The sequence below is a fragment of the Selaginella moellendorffii genome, unplaced genomic scaffold (assembly GCF_000143415.4).
Source record: "Selaginella moellendorffii unplaced genomic scaffold, v1.0 SELMOscaffold_20, whole genome shotgun sequence".
Taxonomy (NCBI): domain Eukaryota; kingdom Viridiplantae; phylum Streptophyta; class Lycopodiopsida; order Selaginellales; family Selaginellaceae; genus Selaginella; species Selaginella moellendorffii.
In genome coordinates this window covers 2,011,463-2,030,707 of record NW_003314281.1, presented here as the reverse complement: position 1 = coordinate 2,030,707, position 19,245 = coordinate 2,011,463, and the positions used below count along the sequence as shown (strand labels likewise).

At 48.6% G+C, this 19,245-nt stretch overlaps 6 protein-coding genes and 1 non-coding gene across 9 annotated transcripts in view; 4 read left to right on the top strand and 3 right to left on the bottom strand.

Annotated features, from left to right (window-relative positions):
* Positions 1–1,503, bottom strand: part of LOC9636966 (aquaporin PIP2-7) — a 1,687-nt gene extending 184 nt beyond the window's left edge. Inside the window, exons 1-4 of the mRNA XM_002972809.2 lie at positions 1,068–1,503; positions 536–831; positions 140–280; positions 5–71 (exon numbers count right to left, since the gene is read on the bottom strand). Coding sequence (XP_002972855.2) covers positions 5–71; positions 140–280; positions 536–831; positions 1,068–1,359 — 796 coding nt within the window. The 5' untranslated portion in view covers positions 1,360–1,503. The remainder of the gene's footprint in view (positions 1–4; positions 72–139; positions 281–535; positions 832–1,067) is intronic.
* A 10-nt stretch (positions 1,504–1,513) lies between these two features.
* On the top strand, positions 1,514–1,586 carry TRNAK-CUU. Its single transcript has one exon. It is a non-coding gene; the product is annotated as a tRNA-Lys (tRNA).
* Positions 1,587–1,910: 324 nt separating this feature from the next.
* Positions 1,911–4,852, bottom strand: LOC9637740. 2 transcript variants are annotated; one of them, XM_024677846.1, is made up of 6 exons: positions 4,765–4,852; positions 4,587–4,709; positions 4,211–4,530; positions 4,043–4,121; positions 2,233–3,687; positions 1,911–2,155 (listed from the first exon to the last, which is right to left on the bottom strand). In XM_024677846.1, exons 5-6 carry the CDS (start codon positions 3,664–3,666, stop codon positions 2,093–2,095), a joined length of 1,497 nt encoding a protein of 498 aa, XP_024533614.1. In that variant the 5' UTR covers positions 3,667–3,687; positions 4,043–4,121; positions 4,211–4,530; positions 4,587–4,709; positions 4,765–4,852; the 3' UTR covers positions 1,911–2,092. The 2 variants fall into 2 exon arrangements, with proteins under 2 accessions (XP_024533614.1, XP_002972854.1); XM_002972808.2 differs by lacking the exon at positions 4,765–4,852 and having other exon boundaries at positions 4,587–4,747.
* A 991-nt stretch (positions 4,853–5,843) lies between these two features.
* Positions 5,844–7,113, top strand: LOC9637739 (H/ACA ribonucleoprotein complex subunit 2-like protein). The gene is made up of 4 exons (XM_024677688.1): positions 5,844–6,010; positions 6,470–6,539; positions 6,596–6,701; positions 6,771–7,113. Exons 1-4 carry the CDS (start codon positions 5,878–5,880, stop codon positions 6,930–6,932), a joined length of 471 nt encoding a protein of 156 aa, XP_024533456.1. The 5' UTR covers positions 5,844–5,877; the 3' UTR covers positions 6,933–7,113.
* A 111-nt stretch (positions 7,114–7,224) lies between these two features.
* On the top strand, positions 7,225–8,939 carry LOC9637738 (thiamine thiazole synthase 4, chloroplastic). 2 transcript variants are annotated; one of them, XR_002992703.1, is made up of 3 exons: positions 7,225–8,150; positions 8,206–8,468; positions 8,554–8,939. XR_002992703.1 is itself a non-coding variant. In XM_002973017.2 (2 exons), the coding sequence occupies exons 1-2, from the start codon at positions 7,245–7,247 to the stop codon at positions 8,368–8,370; spliced, it is 1,071 nt and encodes a 356-aa protein (XP_002973063.1). In that variant the 5' UTR covers positions 7,225–7,244; the 3' UTR covers positions 8,371–8,571. The 2 variants fall into 2 exon arrangements, 1 of the variants encoding a protein (XP_002973063.1); XM_002973017.2 differs by having other exon boundaries at positions 8,206–8,571.
* Positions 8,940–9,287: 348 nt separating this feature from the next.
* Positions 9,288–9,887, bottom strand: LOC112347200 (thaumatin-like protein). The gene has a single exon (XM_024677672.1). The coding sequence runs from the start codon at positions 9,885–9,887 to the stop codon at positions 9,288–9,290; it is 600 nt and encodes a 199-aa protein (XP_024533440.1).
* A 467-nt stretch (positions 9,888–10,354) lies between these two features.
* LOC9637737 lies at positions 10,355–18,198 on the top strand. The gene is made up of 30 exons (XM_002973016.2): positions 10,355–10,714; positions 10,779–10,811; positions 10,876–10,956; positions 11,017–11,072; positions 11,137–11,220; positions 11,269–11,341; positions 11,391–11,446; positions 11,502–11,673; positions 11,733–11,843; positions 11,901–11,951; positions 12,001–12,106; positions 12,156–12,211; positions 12,266–12,394; positions 12,447–12,522; positions 12,576–12,689; positions 12,746–12,928; positions 12,990–13,803; positions 13,861–14,053; positions 14,103–14,196; positions 14,265–14,392; positions 14,446–14,599; positions 14,650–14,738; positions 14,798–15,040; positions 15,096–15,242; positions 15,320–16,564; positions 16,621–16,723; positions 16,775–17,045; positions 17,127–17,312; positions 17,368–17,685; positions 17,739–18,198. The coding sequence occupies exons 1-30, from the start codon at positions 10,355–10,357 to the stop codon at positions 18,130–18,132; spliced, it is 6,120 nt and encodes a 2,039-aa protein (XP_002973062.2). The 3' UTR covers positions 18,133–18,198.
* The last annotated feature ends 1,047 nt before the right edge of the window (positions 18,199–19,245 follow it).

The window sequence follows — 19,245 nt, the reverse complement described above, 5'->3', positions numbered from 1 at the left end:
CCGCGAAGAATGTATTGATGATACATTGCGGCGAGCGCAGCTCCAAGAAGCGGTCCAACCCAGTAAACCCACTGGCGATCCAAACAAACGAATTTTTTCTTTCTTTCGGCTGCGAATTAAATGCGGAAGAACAACTTACCTGATCGTTCCAAACTCTGCTGTTATTGTAGATGACAGCCGTTGCAAAGCTGCGAGCCGGATTCACACTCGAGCCAGTCACGGGCAGCAGAGCCAGGTGAACCATGAACACGGCGAATCCGATCGGGAGCGGAGCGAGGACCTGAAAATCAAAACTAGAACTGATTAGTTCCACTGCAACCCGCGGCTGCTAAGTCTGAGTCAGTCAAGTTCCCTGTAAGTCAAGCAGGGAGTCACGATCAACCTGAGTCGGTCCTTGTTTCTTTTCCTCTCTTTTTGGCGCTCGGCATGAATCCAGAAGCACAGGAGAAAAAGAGCAAGAAAAAGGGACTAAGAATGAATGACTATTCAGGATGAAAGAGGAAAAAGGTGGAAAAGAGGCGTGAGAAACACTTACCGGAACGTGAGAGTCACGAGCAACTCGTTTGGGATCAGTGGCGGAGAAGACAGTGTAAGCGAGCACAAAAGTCCCGATGATCTCAGCGCCCAGTCCCTCGGCTTTGGTGTAGCCATTCTGGATGAAAGTGGCGCCACCCATGTTGCCATTGTAGAAGCTGGCCTGGAAGCCTTTGGCCAGCCCCGCCCCAAAGATCGCGCCCGCGACCTGGGACGCAACGTAGAGCAGCGCACGGGGAATCGAAACCTTCCGGGCCAAGAACATGCCAAATGTAACGGCAGGATTTAGATGACCACCTACACAGCCAGAAGAAATCTGTGAGATCTCTCTCTCTCTCTCTCTCTCGGATATGGATCCCAGGGATTTCTTGTTCTTGGGAGGAAGCTGGATCGCGGAGAAGAATTGGGGAAGAACAGAGTAAAGAAATCGCCAATGGCGGCACGAACTATTTTGAAAATCAAGAAACGTGAAAGAAGCGGCAAAACAATCCGGGCAATCGGAGAAAGAAAGCGATGGATGAATCGATGCATACCAGAGACGCCGGCCGTGCAGTAGACGAGGACGAAGATCATGCCGCCGAACACCCACGCGACGCCCAGCAGCCCAATCCCGCCGCAAGAATCCCCGCCCGCGGCCGCCTGCGCCCTGGCGTGCCCGATAAGCGCAGTGACGCCAATGTAGAGGAACAAGAGCGTGGCAACGAGCTCGACGATGCAAGCCCGGTAGAGCGACCACGACTTGAGCTCCGCAAGATCGATGAGAGGCGTCGGCGGCGGCTCAGAGAAATCCTTGGCGGCATTGCCATTCTCCAAGTCCTTGCTCATGGTGGAGAGGGCGTCACAAACACGAAATGCTCGAGCAAGGAAGGGGAAAAGAGGAACGAAGCAGTGGTTTCTTTATAAATGACCGCTAAATACAGCAACAGAAAAGTGTGTTTAAATATCGAGTTTGAATTAAACGACTCTCTTTCCCGCTAATGCCGCCCTAGCTCAGTCGGCAGAGCGCAAGGCTCTTAACCTTGTGGCCGAGGGTTCGAGCCCCTCGGGCGGCGATTCAATCTCTGAGCTATTCGAATTACAATTTGTTTTGACGTTACGCTGGCGTAAAGGTTGGATCTTCGAGAACTGTCAAAAGATCGAGAAGTTTGTCTAGGCCGTGCTGGAGACAACCATAAAGTTTAAAATCTCTTGATCGTCGTCCATGCTCTTCTTGATACTTTCTTTAAATCACTAAACTTTAACTTCGTCCACGAGCCATGCTCTTCAAGATATTTTCTTACCAACCTCTAAACTAACTACCAAAGTTCCTCTTCAAGATACTTTCTTGCCAACACTAAGCAACTACCAAAGTTCTTAAAATCTCTCTGCAAGATATGTTCTTGCCAAACTTTGTTCACCCAAACTATTTACCGTTGAAAATCTTAGTACATTCAGCAAGCTTAAAGCACGCCGCAATGAGAATTTTTTGTATTTTCATTTTGTTTTTACACGCAGCACTTGTTCCTATCACGAACTGGCTGGCTTTTGTTGAGTTCTAATAAGTCGACCATGAATGCCATCAGCATTGATCTTCACGCGGGACGTAGCAGCACACTGTCACTCGCCCAAACAAGCTCCTGGCCTGGAACAGAGATTTTGTTTTTGGTACACTCAGTGTTAGCAGAGATCTTGATAAAAAAATGAAGTGAAAGAACTTACGAGATGGCTGCCACTCCTGGTCTGCTTGATCGATGCCTGCTTCCTTTGCCAGCGAGCACAGCTCGTCATCCTGTTGAGAATGTTGCGCTGGTAGCTAACGTCGCCAAGCTCCGATGGAGCAAAGCCCGGATCGATCGTCTCCAGAGAGTCGACTCGGTCAATGATCTTGAACTTGGCGGCGTCCCGTTCGTCGTCCATGGCTCTGCTCTGGAACGAGAATGACTTCCTCGGACTCTCGATGTTTGGAGCCGGCGAGAAGTAAACCGATCGAGCGTCTTCGTCGGAGCTCTCGCCACAGTCTTTGTTGGTGCCTGGCTTCTTGTGATTCTCGTCGCTGCTGAGAGACGAGGATCTGTCACTGCTGTTGACCTCGCTCACTGCCTCTTCAAACGAGTCGTTTGTAGTGGCGAATGAATTCGAGCGGAGCATCGTCAAGCAGCCCGTCGGCTCCCTGTTCTTGTTCCTCCGGATGAGAAGAGCGGAGAGACTGCTTCGCTTGCTAGATCCGATGAACGATGTGAAGCTGCCTGTCGACGATACGTTTGCTGCGTTGACATCCCCGGAGAAAGAGTGCTGCGGCGTGTGATAGTGCGAGCGTCTCGAGGACGACGCCGACGAAAGCCTGTTACTGTTGCTGCTGTTATCCGCAGGGTGGCTGCTGGACCTCATGGAGCTGTTGTAATCCAAAACACTTACTGGTGAGAGGTCCTCCTCCTCGTCCGAATGAGCAGCACCGTTCTTCTTCGACAGCGAATTGCTTGAGCCGTTGTGCGGTGAATTCTTGAGCAGAAGCGTCGCCTTTGTGGTCTTCGAGGAAGCCCTTCCTGGAGGATTCAGGCGCGTTTGAAAGTCGGGCTGCTTCCTGTGCGGCTGTATCCACAGCAAGCTTCTCAATCTCTCGGACAGAGAAAATGTCTTCTTGCTGCTCCTGCTAGAGTACACGACCATGCTCCGGGAGTGGAACACTGGCGGAGGCGTAAGCGGGCAGTCGAGAACTTCCCGACACGTCAATGGATCTCTCGGTATGCCAGGCTCCATCTCCCACTTGAACGCGACTGTCCGTCCCTTGAAATGATCCGCTGGCTCGCCTGAGACTTCGCTGTTCCGGCACTCCAGGAAGGAGCGAGGGGCATTTTCTAAGATGTGAACTGAGTGCCTGTCCGGCTCGTCGTACCACGGGCCAGAGTCCTCCCCTTCAGATTCAACCTTGACAATTGCCTTGCAAACTTCTCCAGAGAAAGCCTCCCTTGTTGAATCCGACACTTCAGGAGCTGATTTTCTCTCCTGCTTCGGAGTTCCAGGAGCCAGCTCCCAGGCGAATGGAACAGCACTGGGAGGTCCCAACCATCCTGAATCATCGTTGAAGCTGTGGGGATCATCCGGCTCGAAGCACGCTTGATCCAGCAGAATCATCTCCCGCACGATCATCGTCATCGTCACTTCAAGCTTTCAGGCCTGGAAAAACACAACAGTTTAGCCCCAGAGACCGGTTATGCCGCCTCGCATTTTTTTCAAAGAAAACCGAGCAAGTCCTACGAGGAACGTAGCCAGCTAGAATGGACCACTGCCACTAAAGCCATGACGCCACCAAAGATTCAGAGTTTCACTTTCGAAAGGAAAAAGAGGCTCAGGGAAAAGGCCTCGTCAGTACGTTGCGCAATGCGCACTGAGCGAGCGCAAGGTCTATCTCACAGCTCGACTCGATAGATGCAAGCAAACCTCGAAGAAGAAAGAAAAGGCCAAGGACGAACAAAACAAAAGCAGCAGCGCAACCTTTCTAGCGAGCACTCGTAAGTTGAGAGATCTTGACCTCTTTTGCCGTTTCCGTAAGTTTGCGAAGCCTTTAGAGAATTCGCCCAACACATGCCAGTGTGACAATCTCCACCGAACTGCATTTAAAACGGACACGCATGAGGTTTTTTTTTTTTTCGGAAAACAAAAAACAAACAAGAACAATCTGCCAGGAGAGGAGCTATACCTTCACAGTAATAAACCGCGCGTCCCTCTCAGACCAGCTGCTACAGCTCCTCTCCTCCACCTCTGAAAGCTCTGGAGCACTTCACGCGATTAGGCAGTGGTGTTTCGAGATGGACCAGAAAGAAAAAGAAAAGGAGAGAGAGAGAGAGAGAGCCCGATAAATTCGGAGCTTAAAAGTTCGCCTCAAATCCTCGGCCCAGCCAGCAGCCATCCATCCAAAGCGCTCTTCCTGCCCAGTGCTTTAAAGCGCTCCCGGACACAAAGGATATTTTCACAGCAGTGGTTGTTGCGAGAGGTCAGTCCCTCCCTCCCTCCTTTTCTCTGTTTTAAGAGAGTCCCACGGTCAGTCCCACAACGGAATTGTAGAAACGCGACACCTGTGCGCGGAAATTTGGGAACGAAGACGATTTCCACGGGATCTTTGCGGCTGATGGAGTAGCGGCATACACGCCACTCACGATCGATCGATTAGAGCACCTCGATCGATAGAACGAGCAGACCTAACCGAAAGGAACATCAAAATCTGCGTCAAACCACGCCAATCGATCATCTTACCGGGCCGACAGCAAACGAGGGCGGTCCCGCGAATCACGACGGCGGCGACGCGACGAAGAACACGACGAACGGCGAGACAATGCGAGAATAAATAACACTACGAAGCTCTGGGGCAAACGAAGACCCCCGATTATTCAACTCCTTAGTTTAAAATGGCGGGAAATTCAAACGTGCTCGCTTGGTGTTTATCTTGGGACAAGGGCATCGCGACAAGTCCTGTGGCTTTCTAGGGGCATAGGGAGCTCGCGTCGGAACTTTAGAAGTTTCGCATAAACCCTAAAATATGATCCTAGATTTTACCATTCAGTATTTTCCGGGTCAACATATCTTTGCGCCTGCAACCTTTCTTCCCCTACATTTGGAAGTCTAGAAGAAATTGGATAGTGATTTTCTATTTTGCGTAGGATCAGATGCTGGCCAGTGGCTCTTAGCAACATGTGTTTGGATTCAACTTCCGTGATTGAATCGAATAAAGCTACGAACGATCGATCCCGATTTCTTCAACGCTGGAGCATGGGGGCCTTTTGGAGGGTTACACGCGATTAGAAGCGTGATCCAAACGTTGACTTTGTCATGAAGGATCCGTGGAATGTTCCGTGTTGAATCCACTAGCACAAGCTTTTGTTGGCATCGATCAAACAGGAGGCCAGTCTCATGAGAAGGATGTGACTGAAATAAAATCATGGGGCCAAAACTCACGCATTTTTCGCTGGCTGTTGGCTTTTGATTCACGCATTGGGCTGGGAGAACTTGTTTTCGTTCAGTGCTCTTGATCTTGGCCGCAAAAGGTTAAGTTGGAGATTTCGTGTTTCGGTGTGGAGCTACGTGAAACTTTGCAGGACAAGGAACATGGAAGAGTGTCATACATTTCAAACTTGGTCGTTATCAAAAGCACGCACAGGACATTTAAGACCATGCGTCAAAAGAAAGAAAAAAAAGGAGAGAGATACTTTGGACGCTTCAACCACTGAGACCTAACGTTCCAACACCACTGAACAAAAAACTATAAGAAAAGTTGACGGTTTGATAGCTTTGTCGTTCTTTGCGATGACCAGAATGTTTAGGGTTCATGATTTAGGGGTTAGGGTTTAGGGGCTAGGGTTTTATGTGGCAATGGTGAGTGACGGCGAGGGCAACAAGAAGGACAAGGAAAAGGATCGCAAGAAGCGGCAGCATGTGTCGATCATCGCTAGGCCACTAGCGGGCAAGCGCCTTTGTAAGAAGACGCTCAAGCTCGTCCGGAGAGGTATGGATCTAGAAGGAAGAATGAATGCGTGCAATAGCCGATGATGTTTGGATCGTTTTGATTCTGGAATTACCGGCTTAAAGGCGAGGATCTCTTCGCCTTGATGCTGCGATTTGGCTGCTGAGGCTTTTCTGCTTTATTTCTCCACTTTTTTTCTCTCTCTTTTTTTTTTGTTCTTTTGGCCGATGATGTTTCGTTTTTCTGGAATTACCGGCTGAAAGACGAAGTTTTGCTTCGCCTTGGTGCTGCGACTTTAGGCTGGCTGAGGCCCTGTGTTTCGTTCTTAAGTTTTTTTCCTGCTCTTGGTCCTTAGGCCTATGATGACTTAATTTTTCTGGAATTACCGGCTGAAAGGTGGGATTTTTCTCGCCTTGCTGCTGCTATTCGCTGTCTGAGGTTATCTTTTCTTACAAGTATTACTCTCTTATGTGACAAGATTTGCGGTCTTTGTTTTTGCAGCGGCTCAGAACAAGCAACTCAGGAGGGGAGTAAAGGAGGTCGTAAAAGCTGTTCGCCGGGGACAGAAGGGGTAAGAGCTTCCAGTTTGCAATCGTACAGTGCCAGATCTATCTTTCTACTTTGCAGGCTCTGTGTAATCGCAGGAGATATCTCACCAATCGATGTAATCACACACTTGCCAATACTCTGCGAAGAGTCGGACATTCCTTACATCTACGTTCCTTCAAAAGAGGCACGATCATATCTTTTTTGTTTCTCATCCTTTTTTACCTTTGTACTCATTCCTTTTCTATCTTTTCAGGATTTGGGAGGCGCCGCCGCTCAGAAGCGTCCGGCTTGCTGCATGCTGGTGCTGTTAAATCCTGTCAAAGGCAAGCTGGAGGACGAAGAAAAGCAAGGCTTCATGGAGGATTACACGGACGTCTCCAAAGAGGTCAAGTCTCTCGCCAGCACAATCTACTAAAATTCCCGATCTTTGTCTGTGATTTTGCGATTTGTCTCGAGATAGGAGCTCCAACTTATGCTCGCTCGAAGTTTAACATTGACAAATCTTTGTAGAGACCAGGATCAATCGTAGAAGGTTGTCAGCTTCTTCTATTGTACGAACGCAAATATCACATGCCGTACGTGGTTTTGTTTTCTTCTCTTTTTTTGTTGTTTGCGCAATAGATGGCATGCAAGATTGATGCTTTTTCCGACACGTGGACGGTGGAGATTTCTTCTTCCCAGTTTAAATCCCGAGTGTGGGAGAGGCTTTGCTTCAATCATTCACGCCATGGCCGCTGCTTCGATAGCATTCTCGTCTCCCCGCCTCTCCTCCGGCAATGGCGTCGCGGAATCGCTCGCCTCGTCGCGCTCCTCCCTTGCCGGCGCGCGCGTCAAGGTAATCTCCTCTCCTCCGGCGGCAATCTCCTGCTCGAATTCGATTTCCCCAAGCGCGCGCTACGATCTCAACAAATTCTCCTTCGATCCGATCAAGGAGTCGCTGGTGGCCCGGGAGATGACTCGCCGCTACATGACCGACATGATCACATACGCCGACACGGACGTGGTGATCGTTGGCGCCGGATCCGCGGGCCTCTCCTGCGCCTACGAGCTGAGCAAGAACCCTAACGTGAGCGTGGCGGTGGTGGAGCAGTCCGTGAGCCCCGGCGGCGGCGCTTGGCTGGGCGGGCAGCTCTTCTCGGCCATGATCGTACGGAAGCCGGCCCATCTCTTCCTGGACGAGGTCGGCGTGCCGTACGACGAGCTCGAGCACTACGTGGTTGTCAAGCACGCCGCGCTCTTCACGTCCACGATCATGAGCAAGGTTTTGGCGAGGCCCAACGTGAAGCTCTTCAACGCGGTGGCGGCCGAGGATTTGATCATCAAGGAGGACAAGGTTGCCGGGGTGGTGACGAATTGGGCGCTCGTTTCCATGAATCACCACACCCAGAGCTGCATGGATCCGAATGTGATGGAGGCCAAGGTGGTGGTGAGCTCTTGCGGACATGATGGTCCCTTTGGAGCCGCTGGTGTCAAGAGGCTCAAGAGCATCGGCATGATCGATAGCGTCCCTGGGATGAAGGCGCTGGACATGAACACTGCCGAGGACGCGATCGTGAGGCTCACTCGCGAGGTTGTTCCTGGGATGATCGTCACTGGCATGGAAGTCGCGGAGATCGATGGGGCACCGAGGATGGTAAAGAGGTTTTTGTTCTTTCTTTGTTGTTCGTCTTAACGTTTCTCGGTTCCAGGGGCCGACTTTTGGAGCGATGATGATCTCTGGGCAGAAGGCAGCTCACTTGGCTCTCAAGTCACTGGGCATGCCCAATGCCATCGATGGAACTCTCAAGGCCGGCTATCTCCCAGAGCTGGTGCTTGCATCGGCCGAAGACGACGAGACCACCGCCACGGCGTGATCACTCGCTCGAAAAATCTCTGGTTTTACGAGTGGAGTGAATCATCTTCCGAGCGTGTGGTTCTCCATGGGATAAGGCTGCTACTTTCTGTTTTTTCAGTAAGTATTTTTCTGTTTGCTACTACTTGTTTGGTAATTTGGTTTGCAAGCTTAAGCTCTTGAAACTGATGAAATCTGGCACCAGGGGTGCTTGCCCTGAAAAGAGTCTTTCTTCTGAAAGGGTAGGCTGAGATGAGACCCTCACGACCTGATCAGGATAATTCCTGCGAAGGGAGTGTGCCGACGCTGTATTTTATTTTCCTGTGCAGGTTTTATGATGATCGCACAGAATCAAGCTTGTGGACCGTATCTCAGATATCCGACTTGAAGTGACTCTTATCGAGGATGATAATGGGAAAACCGAGCGCGTCCAACACTACCATCTTCAATGGTGTGAGCGACCCGGCATTTCCTTCCCGAATTTATTTTGTGTTTGGACTTCGTAAAAACTTAGAGCTAAGAATATTGTTTACTTTATTCTATTTTAAATTAGTATTGGCAAGGTTTAAACACGACACGTTCTTTTTGGGAGACTGATGTCCTAAATGACTAGTTTAAGCTGTTTTTCTGAGCTTGTGACCAGAACAAAGGGTACTTAAAAGAGCAGATTTTTGCATACTAAAAGTCCTTGTTGAGTGGACCCTTCGGCATCGATTCTACACCGGTTTACCTCTACCCTCATAGCCATCATCTCAGTAACAGGGTTCCTACAATAAAATATCATACCATGTAATTAAACAAACCCCGCATTCTCGTGGACTTGGCCGCGCGGGACGCGTGGATGACGCGCGGTACATTCTTGCCCCGTGCGACATGGACGCGCTGTGGAGGTGGCCGTGGATATAATAACTATAGACAACTCAAGTAGAAGACCGGAATTCATTTATTTGCTGCAAAGAGATTGATTGATGACGGGCAGAACGTAATGCTGAAAGTTCCTCCGGTTCCAGTAGCAAAAGTCTTGGTGTCGTCACCAGACCAGCTATAAGCATCCGGGCATGAGGCACGGACGTTCCGCGCGTACTGCGAGTTTGGATCGTTCCTGTTGGGACTGGCGCAAGTATTCCCATTCCTGTTCTGGGGAGGACAAGTTCCAGCATCCGCTCGGCAAGTCAGACCCCTGCCAGATCCAGTGATGCTCATCCCAGTGCCGATGAAGAAGCCATCCACGGCGCTGATGTCGTAGAAATCAAGGTTGCTGTTGCTGTTGATCGAGAACTCGGCCAGGAGGCCAGGAGTTCCAGTGCCGATGTTTCCCGCCCAGCGATTCGGAGGACTTAGTCGGCGAGATGCGCCGGGGGAGAGAGTGAATCCGGAGGTTCCAATCGAGGGGCCTCCGGCGTTCTCGCGGACGATGATGTTAAGCGAGCCCCCGCAGCGATTGACAACGTTGAAGGAAGTGGCTGCTGCGACTGGGATTGCTGCAAAACAAAGACTTAAAGCAACAAGAGCAGCTAGGAGCACATTAGAGCTTGCCATTGGAATTATGTATGATACATTCTCTATTTCAAGTTTCTTATATAGTCTAAGTGTGAAAGAGTTTGTGCATCACACGCAAACGAACATGGCAAACGAACATAGGCAAGTGATCGGCAGTGGGTAAGAAAAATTCTTTTTTTGCTCACATCCATATTCATGCAAACACGTGGTTTGAGCTTAAGACTTTATCAATTACTTGCAACACTAAGTAGCGATGATCTGGCGCTGCCACACTGTGTGATGAGGTCTAAATAATCTTCTCAAGTCCAATCTTGGATTCAAGTAGTATTATAAGCTGCGCTCTTGTTTTGACCGAGGAGATTTCCGAAGATTTGTTCCATTAATGATTGGGGACTAGCCTAATAACTTTCAGCCGAAGAGGATATTTCTTGATGTCAGGCGATCGTAATGCTCTAGGGCGATGATCGATGGATCGACAGGATTGATTGATGGAGAGCAGCGATAGAATGGAAGCGCCAGCGATGATCCCGCGCAAGAGGCGAGGCTTTCGCAGGCCGTCGCTCAATCCCGACTCCACTGCTCGCAAGAAGCTCAAGTTCAAGGATCAGGTATCGCTGGATATAGTTTCGGCAGATTTCCTGCTACCAAATGGCGAGGTTGTGAGCGGCGTGGAGATCAAGAGATCTTCCTACGAAAATGTGGATGCCTTGCTCGACGATCTTGCGGAGCGGCCTGCAGATGGTCCCGATGGGGTGCGGAAGCTCGATTGGAGCAAGGAAATGTGGATCGAGGATGAGAGTGGCGAAAGAATCGATGATATCGAGCAGCTTTTCTCCGAGGGCGCGCGGAGGAAGATCCTTGTCCAGGTATGTGGCTCTTCATTTCCACTCCCTTTCGGGTTCCTTCTCTCAGCGTTTTTTGTGTCTCTAGGATGGGAACAAGCGCACGGTTCACCGGTATTGGGTAAGCAATCTTGTTTGTTGCGCTTCTTGCTTTTGTTCCATCGGTTTCGTTTTTTCTTTTGCAGTGGAACGTGACACCAGAAGTTGAAATGCTAGAGAGGCTCCCGGACGGATACACGCTAGAGACAGCTCTAGCCGATCATGTGGTATGGATGAAACGGCTTTTCTCCATGTTGGAAGATTTTCTCTCTTTCTTTTTTTCACAGGACAACGCACTGCAAGCAGTGTGGGAGAATCAACCAGGTTTCAGGCGACTCGTCAGGTAGGTTCTTTAACTCTCTTTCGTTCTGTTCTTGTATACTCACGAGAGCTAGGTTTTGCCTCAGCGTGGAGATTGATCAAGATACCATTACAATCTTTGATACGGGAATGGGAATGGATGCCACGGCTCAAGATTCAATCGAGAAATGGTACGTAGTTTGATTACTTCTTGCTATGGCTGACACGAATGCGAGTAGGGGAACCGTGGGAGCTTCCAATCACCGGAATGTTCATCGACAGGGAATTGGCGGCGATCCTCCATTTCTCAAGGTATCTGTGTGATATTCGTTGGTCCTCTCGATCATACTTTGGGTTGTAGCCTTATCTTGGGAAGTACGGTGCTGGAGGGGTCGCTGCTGCTCTCTTCCTTGGCTTGTAAGTCGTCCATTTCTTCTTTATTGGAAACTGGTTGTTGGCTTCGGATCTTCAGGTCTGTGGAAGTTCGCTCGAAGACGAGGAAGTCGAAGCGAGTGGTCAGCCTCAAATTCAGCAAAGCTGCAATGGAAACAGGAGGAGGCAGTCGGATTTGGAGAACCCGCGGAGGCTTTCATCTGATGACTGAGGAGGAGGCTAAGAAGTCACCTCACGGAAGTTTTACTTGTGTAAGTGTGTGTGATTGATTCGCACTACTGTTTAAACTCGACTTGGTTTTGCGTTGCAGGTGAAGATATCTGACCTGAAATCTTCTGCGTGTATCGAAGGACAACGGCAGTACTGGGTCTTGAAGCAAGTGAAGCAAATGCTCAAAGACATATATTCTCTGTATATCCAGGTAAATCTAATATGACTGAGACTAAAGTGCATTGTCTGTCACCTTTTTTTATTACAGTACGATGGTGTTGGGAGCTCGAGTGGAACTATGACTCCTGTTGAGTTTGAGGTGCTGTGATTATAATTGACTTCAGAAATTCCGAATGTTTTAATTGTAGGTGAACGGAGAGAATTTGCTGGAGGAGCTTGGCGGCGAGATTACAAGCTGCAACCAGCACTCTTCCCCTGGAGAACCGTTTATTCTAGATCTGCGCCTTGTTTCTGGTAAGAGCCCGAACTAGTTCTATCGCTCGTTTCTCACTCTTGTTCTCAGCGTCTTCGGAGGAAGCCCATGCACGTTTGACATGCCAGTACTTTCCAAGCATCAAGGTATACTCCATTTTTAATCAGAAAAATTCAGACTCTAATGGAGCTTTGTTTCAGGGAAGGGAAAAGCTGAGTGACGTCATTGAAGATCTAAAGAGTTGCAGAAAAGACTTCAAGGAAAACTTCGACACATTTCCCAGGGTGGGACTGAGATGGTTGGGACGACTTCTGCCGAATGCAAGATGGGTAAACCAGATTAGTATACCAGTTACCATATTTCTGACATTGATCTCTACAGAATAGCATGCCGTTTATGGATGCAGCTTCTAAAAAGAGTGTGCTACGCTGGATAAAGAGGGTGAAAGTGTTTGCAGGCAAGAGATACACATTCTATCCTCGCAGTGGTTTCTTAACATCGAATTTCCAGATGTGGATGCAGGGTTCCATCCAACCCCAAGCAAGACGAAACTTGTGGAGGATCATCCTTTTACGACTGCGTTAAAGCAACTTGGCAGCATGGAAGAGGATACAGTCCCAGCAGGTAAGAGCTTTTGATATGGTTTGTATCCACTCTTGAAATGTTTGTGAATGTTCCAGACGTGAAAACAACGATATACTTTCAAAGCAAGGTGTTGGAGCCTCCTCAGGTCATTGCCGAATTTGCAAACTGGACGAAGAGAATGCATGAAGAATTTGACCGGGAGGTCGAATTTGGAGACGATCCCACATACGTCATTGGCCAAAGTGAATTGAAAAGGCTTCTAAAGGTCGAAAAAGAAGGTAAGCTTTTTGCGTTGATCTCGTTCATGCGTATGACAAACTAACTTTTACATTGTTTCAGTTCTCTGTTTTCACAAGTGCCTCAAAGATCCGCGTGGGGACTGGAGAGCGGGCGATATGGTGAAGCTACAGAAAGAGCTATACAAAGGCAAGCAAAATTTCTACGGTGTCATCGAGTGGTTCTTCTGCGATGGAATCGACGAACAATACGGGGAAGTGAAGATGGTTTGCAGGCCCGTGGAGCTACTGACTACGGAAGAAGAGAGCAAGATTGAGACGGCACAGATTTGCAGCTTCAAGCTCAACAGGTGCAGGTGGTTTCCTTGCAGCGTTCTGAATTCGGAGAAGTGCCACCGCATGACTCCAAGTGAGTGGCATACACAGGAGAATCGGCTGAAGGGAAAGCTGCCGGCATTCGTAGAGCTTCTCAACAACGACGACAGGCGAGTGTTTGGGGGGAAACATCTGCATCGGAGTAACCTCACGTTCGAAGCGGGATACGTGCTCCAAATCGACTCGTTTCTGGTCGTGGTGCGTCCACAGCAAGGCACTGGAGCGAGTTGCAAGCAAGCGGCGATTGTTGCAGACCCCCACCGGATGAAGGCGGAAGTGCATTTCTCGTCGAAAGATCGTGACGAGACGAAGATGCAAGGGTGCTACTACGCGGAGGTTGAAGCCAGAAACGGTATCAAGGGAATCTATGCCTTCGCTGCGGGCACAATCTTTCCAGATCTTTGCAAGGCTGGGAAGTACAAGGTGGAGTTCTCGATTGATGGGCATCCGGACCTTAAGCCAGCAGTTTGGGAGGTGAATATCAAATCCTTGGAGTTCGTTTCCAGATGGCATGTTGATACCAAGGCATGCACCGGGATTACGTACGTAAGCTTATCTTTTATTGCTATTAACTACTATCTATGTTCTAAATTCTACAGCTTGGAGGAGCTAGTAACGCAGAACTTTACTGTTCAGGGATTTGACACCTACGACAATCTGGTGCCATTCTCACAGCCTTGTCCGAATTTGTGCATGGTTCTCGAGACATTGGAGAGCACGAGGCTTAGTACAGTTTCGCTTGGACGTGAGAGCGTGAGCTTTTCCCAAAAGAAGGACAAAATGAATGTCGGAGTAAGTCTCAAACCTCTTTTCGGGTTTGCTTATAATGTCTGCTCCACAGAACTTCATAGTTCGGGGCTGCATACTGCCGGCTCACGACGCTCGTCTATGCTTCTACGTTGGAAACCAGAAGCTTGGACACTGGAGATGTCAAGGTTATCAGCTGTTATCTTGATAGCTTCGGTTGTTTCTTCCTCAATGACGCTCTGTTTTTCTTCCGCAGTTTATCCTGGCAAGCTTGCACGACTGGAGCTTGTGAATAGCTCTCTCGAGCTCGCTCCTTCTGGATCGATGTTTTGCGTCAAGCAACCACTGGATCCCGACAGTTACTTCCCGTGCATGGTGTTCAAGGTAGGCACTGTTCTTCTCATTGCACCATATTAATGTAGATTGTAATGCTGCAGGGATTCGATGAATGGGGAAACTCCGTTAGGCAGGGAACTCGGATGCGTCTCCAGCTATCTGGCGTACACCTCTCACAGCAAGAAGTCGAAACTGATGGAGCCGGCATTGTTCGCTTGAGCGAACTCAGAGTCGCAAAGGAATACAACTTGACAGGTGCTTGTTTTGATGCAAAGCTAAAATGCTGCTTCATTGTGGGTTTTCAGGTTCCATCGTTCTTTCTTCGGAGGACGACATCGTAATGTTCGAAATAGTTTTCAAGGGCGCTAGTCGAACCTTGAAATTTGCATTTGAGGTGAGCACAATATGCCTATCCATTTTTCATTCGAGAAGCGAAACTGTATTTGCTTTCAGCAACCAAAAAGATCTTACATTGGACGGGAAGTTACCGGACTCAACGTTCATGTTGTGGACGAAGCTGGTAACGTCGACACAGCAATAGGAGGCACAATCTCAATGAGCTGGGACAAAGACATTTGCTATGTCGTCAACAAGGGACAGTGTCAGCTAAGGGGACTCACTGTGCCAAAGACTCCTGGATTGTGGGAAGGACGAGCATGGCACTCGGACTATCAACTTATGAGCTTAGCTTTCGAGGTACTACGCCAAGCACGTTTCATTCATAATTATGAACACCTTTGGATCTTTCCAGATTCAAGTTGAACTGGCGGCTGCTTGTAAACTTGTTTGTGAAGCACAAGTAATTGCCGGAGGCTGCGGGGAAGAAATAGCTCTCAAGTTTGAAGCACGCGACGAGCTCAACCTTCCTGGATTTCTGAGCAATGAAATCGTCGAACAGGTTGTTTTGTTGGCTCCTTGTTTTCTCACCCAAGAAGAACTTATCCATGCAAAAATACTTATTTTTCACTTTTGCAGATGGAAGTGGAGGTGTTTCCCGAGGAAGACTACCTCACCGATGAGAATGTGCTGCTCAGCAGAAGAATTTCAAGTACAGAAGACATGAAGTACAGCCTCAGGGTTGTTCTCGACGGAAAAGAAGGCTTCTACGTCGTCACGTTGAAGAACGCTATGCAAGCTTTGAGCTGGAGAGTGTATCTTGGCTGTGGAGACGTTCACAGATTGGTCCCATTCTGTGGAAAGCGTAACGAGCTGCTCAAAGCTCTCATGACAGCTGATGCGGGCCGCCGGTTCTCGGTTTGTAGGCGTAGCTTTTTTCCGGAGCTACAAGTTTGTCTGGTGGATCACAAGGACAACGTTTGTAACAGCGGCTACAAAGCCGAAGAAGTTTCTCTAGAGATCTTGGTTCCAGACACTTGTGAAAGACTTGAGAAAGTGGCATACGCGACGGATGGTTTTGCTGCATTTCAAAGCTTCTGGGTTGACATGCCGCTGGGCGTCTACAACTTGGTGATCAGAGCATCTTCGAAGCAAGTCTCGGTCCTGTTGGAAGTCACTCCTGGAAACAATCCAACGTTGCTACGGCTCCTCGGCGAGACTCCTCGTGAGCTCACACTGTCGGACAGGGATGACGAGCAGCAAGTCGTGCCGGAAATGCGGGTTCTGGTGGAATGTGAAGACGGTCGCCCCCTACAGGCCTTGCAGCAGCTCACCGTCTCGATCTGGGATCCGCTCGGGAAGAACTGCTCGACAAAGTCTGGAGAGAGAGACGACGAAGCATCTGTCTATGTTTTCCAAGGCGTGGTGGTACCGGCGAGAGCAGGACCTTACGTCCTCAAGTTTGTGCTCGAAGGCAGCGACGAAGTGACCCCGATCAAGTGGCAGCTTAACGTGGTACATGGAAGGCCGTATAGGCTCAAGTTTAACATGGAGCAGGAAAATACCGACGTGGTGGTGGTGGACGTCGTGGATATTCATGACAACAGGTGCTTCGGTTGTCGAGAGATCCCACTTCGTGGCACTCTCACGCTGCAGCGCGCTTCCAAGCCTGCGATCTGTTGCGTGACCGCAATAGATGGGCAGGCTACTTTCAGTGATCTCGAAATCATGCCAGAGTTGTTTACGTTCGAGGTATGTGCTATTGGAGCCGAGTTTAACGACGTCAAGAGTGCTACTTCTCGTTTGGCTGTTCTTCGAGGCAACTATTCTCGCGAACAAGTGGAGAAGCACTTGTACCAGTACATTGTAGAACAATCCGAAACGGTACGTGACATCATTTTTTATAGTTGTGTATTTGCCCCTTACGTTATCTTTCTCAGATGATCAAAAGTATTGGCTGTGGCCTGAAAGAATGCCATAAAGCTCTCAAAAATCTTCCAAATAAGCTGTATGCGGCCCAAGAGTCATTCGGTCGTAATACAGGTAGAAGAGTTCTTTTGCTTGTCCGCCTTAAGTGAACGCTATTTTCTTCAGATTTGCTGAAGCAGGCTCAGGCAAGCTTGTTGAGTGTTTATGAGCGTCGACGAGCTGCTAGCGATGATGAGGTTTTGCTCCGTGAAAGAAATGAAACTCAAAGGACGGAGGGCGACATCTTAAGCGAGCTCAAGACTTTGGTTCACAAGGAGAATTCTCCGGCATTGGCGCTGTACACGGCTCAAGAGATGAAACCGATAGGCTTTCCTTTGGATGACATTTTGGGGCCGATTGTTCTTCTTGCTCGGGTTGAGAAGGATGAAATCAACAGGTAATCCTTCCTAGCTTATTTTTTGTCCTTCATGTGTTCTGTTTTTCTTACGTTTTGTGTGTGTGTTTGTGCTCGTTTCAGAAGTTTATCCACGTTTCTTGGAGCCAGATCCCTCCTGCAAGTCGTGTGCAAGACTTACAAAGGCATACGATGGTTGAGAAGCTCTGATGCAAACGTGGACAACTCCACGGCCTTTTTAGCGTTTGTTCGCAGCAACAAGCTCTGGATTCCAGAGAACTTTCCAGTATTTTGTATCGACGCGATCAAGTAAGTTGATATCACGCATCGAGCAAAACTTAGCTGTGATCTTGTTCTTCACCAGGCAATACAAGCGTAAGGATGGGAATGCCGCGGTAGATGCTCAACATCCTCAGAAGCTCCTTAACATTCCACCGCCTGTTCTATCCAATGGCGAAATCCCGGCTGGTTTCTTGGGCTATGGAGTCAACTTTCTCTACTTGAGACGCGAGCACTTGGAGCTGCGCCAGAGCTTGTTCTACCATGTTTTCCGGAAGCTACAAGTCTACAACACGGAGGAAAACATGCTAAATGCGTGGAACGAGATGAGCATGTCGTGCCAAGCAGTATCTCTCGACGGGGGAAGGTGTGACAAAGGCCAAGTTCTTATTGGATCACGGAGGTAAGATCAAAGTTTTCGTTTCTCACAAGTTTAAAGTTTTTCCTCTATTTTAGAACATTCGAAGTTCCAAGATTTGCAAGTGTGCCTTGCGAAGAACGCGAGCAATGCTCATTGGTTCCAGCAGCAGCCTCAGCTTTCACGAGGAACAAAGAATTTATTCAGTGTCAGGCCAAGGTGGAGGAGTTACAAGCAGCAGCCTTGAACAACGAGAAGGAGCTCCAAGAGCTGGAAAACAAGAGGCAGGAGCTTGAGATGATGATCGAGAAGTGGCAAAAACGTATTCCATCGGATGTCGACAGTGATGATTTCTGCAAACAAATGCAAGCTTTGCAAGAGCAAGCTCCAGACGCTGGCAGCAAAGGAACATTGCATATCTACCTGGAAGAAATCTTTGAGGAGAGGATGATTTCTCACACTTCTCGCGAACATAGACTCTTGTCAATATGATATGGTTTGGACAGAGACTTTGAACATAGTACAGCCCAAGGAGAGGATGATTTCTCACACTTCTCGCGAACATAGACTCTTGTCAATATGATATATTTTGGACAGAGACTTTGAACATAGTACAGCCCAATGCGAGACTGTCTACATGCCAGAGAAGAGCAAAGTCCTCCCTCAAATTCCACTTTGCAGGAAGGATTCTAGTTTTTAACATGATTGCAAACACCTATTTAGATTATCTTCCTTCTTTCTTCTTCGGTGCCTCAGGAAGTAACAATTCGTCCGCGAAACCATTCTGCAAATACCACCAAACGTCCTGATCACGGCTTTTGATGATGAGCGAATAAAAATGCTGCATCATAATTCAGAGCTAAGATCGAGCCGCAAGAAAAGAGTTCTTACACTGAAATTATGACGTCCTGGAATCAACTGCAGCTCCTCTGCTTCATCGGTCAAGAGCCTTGTCGAAGAAAGGCCTGCTCGGAACAAAAGAACGAAAGAAAGACCAAAGTCAGTCAGGCATCATGCATTCGTGGCAAAACACTCAGCGGCTTGATAAAAAGAAAACATTTCTTCTAGAAGTCAAGAAAAAAATAAAAGAAATAAAATCAAAGTCAGTGAGAAAACCAGTTACAGTCATTAGAACCTGCGACACCAAATGTAGCAACAAATAGAAGAGCAGTGCAGCCATCAAAGAAACACAAATGCCCATCGAAAGAAAATGTGCCTTGACAAGGAAAACAAACATAAAGCCTCCAAACTTATGCCCATTACAGGCAAATGCTGCAAGGCGAGCTATACAGGCCAGCATTCTTATTTGCGCTTCTGTAAATTCGTATAACGTCTCGCTAGCTTATTCCCAACTTAAATTCTGAGATTTATTTCTAGATGTTTCGGCTTTCCGTCGGCAAAAACATAGGAATGCCAGGCTGAAGCAAATGCTGTAAGACCCCAAGATACGCCGGTATAGCGATCGTTTCGCCTGTGCTAGAGGAGTAGCAACAGGAGGAGGATTGATCGACTGCCATTCGCTGCGAGATTGACTGGAATCTCAAGCAGAGGTACTATTTCTTGAGAAAGCTCTTCTCTGATCACGACTAGATAGTGTTACTCAAG

What these genes read in the sequence shown, in the direction of transcription:
- LOC9637740 (XM_024677846.1), bottom strand. Translation starts at nt 3,666, where the DNA reads ATGACGATGATCGTGCGGGAGATGATTCTGCTGGATCAAGCGTGCTTC. An exon ending in CCAGGAGTGGCAGCCATCTC is followed by an intron (nt 2,156 to 2,232) that starts GTAAGTTCTTTC and finishes TCTCTGTTCCAG; the next exon opens with GCCAGGAGCTTGTTTGGGCG.
- LOC9637739 (XM_024677688.1), top strand. Translation starts at nt 5,878, where the DNA reads ATGGTGAGTGACGGCGAGGGCAACAAGAAGGACAAGGAAAAGGATCGC. An exon ending in GTTCGCCGGGGACAGAAGGG is followed by an intron (nt 6,540 to 6,595) that starts GTAAGAGCTTCC and finishes TCTACTTTGCAG; the next exon opens with GCTCTGTGTAATCGCAGGAG. An exon ending in TCTACGTTCCTTCAAAAGAG is followed by an intron (nt 6,702 to 6,770) that starts GCACGATCATAT and finishes CTATCTTTTCAG; the next exon opens with GATTTGGGAGGCGCCGCCGC.
- LOC9637738 (XM_002973017.2), top strand. Translation starts at nt 7,245, where the DNA reads ATGGCCGCTGCTTCGATAGCATTCTCGTCTCCCCGCCTCTCCTCCGGC. An exon ending in TCGATGGGGCACCGAGGATG is followed by an intron (nt 8,151 to 8,205) that starts GTAAAGAGGTTT and finishes TCTCGGTTCCAG; the next exon opens with GGGCCGACTTTTGGAGCGAT.
- LOC112347200 (XM_024677672.1), bottom strand. Translation starts at nt 9,887, where the DNA reads ATGGCAAGCTCTAATGTGCTCCTAGCTGCTCTTGTTGCTTTAAGTCTT.
- LOC9637737 (XM_002973016.2), top strand. Translation starts at nt 10,355, where the DNA reads ATGGAAGCGCCAGCGATGATCCCGCGCAAGAGGCGAGGCTTTCGCAGG. An exon ending in CAAGATTCAATCGAGAAATG is followed by an intron (nt 11,221 to 11,268) that starts GTACGTAGTTTG and finishes GAATGCGAGTAG; the next exon opens with GGGAACCGTGGGAGCTTCCA. An exon ending in GTCATTCGGTCGTAATACAG is followed by an intron (nt 16,724 to 16,774) that starts GTAGAAGAGTTC and finishes TATTTTCTTCAG; the next exon opens with ATTTGCTGAAGCAGGCTCAG.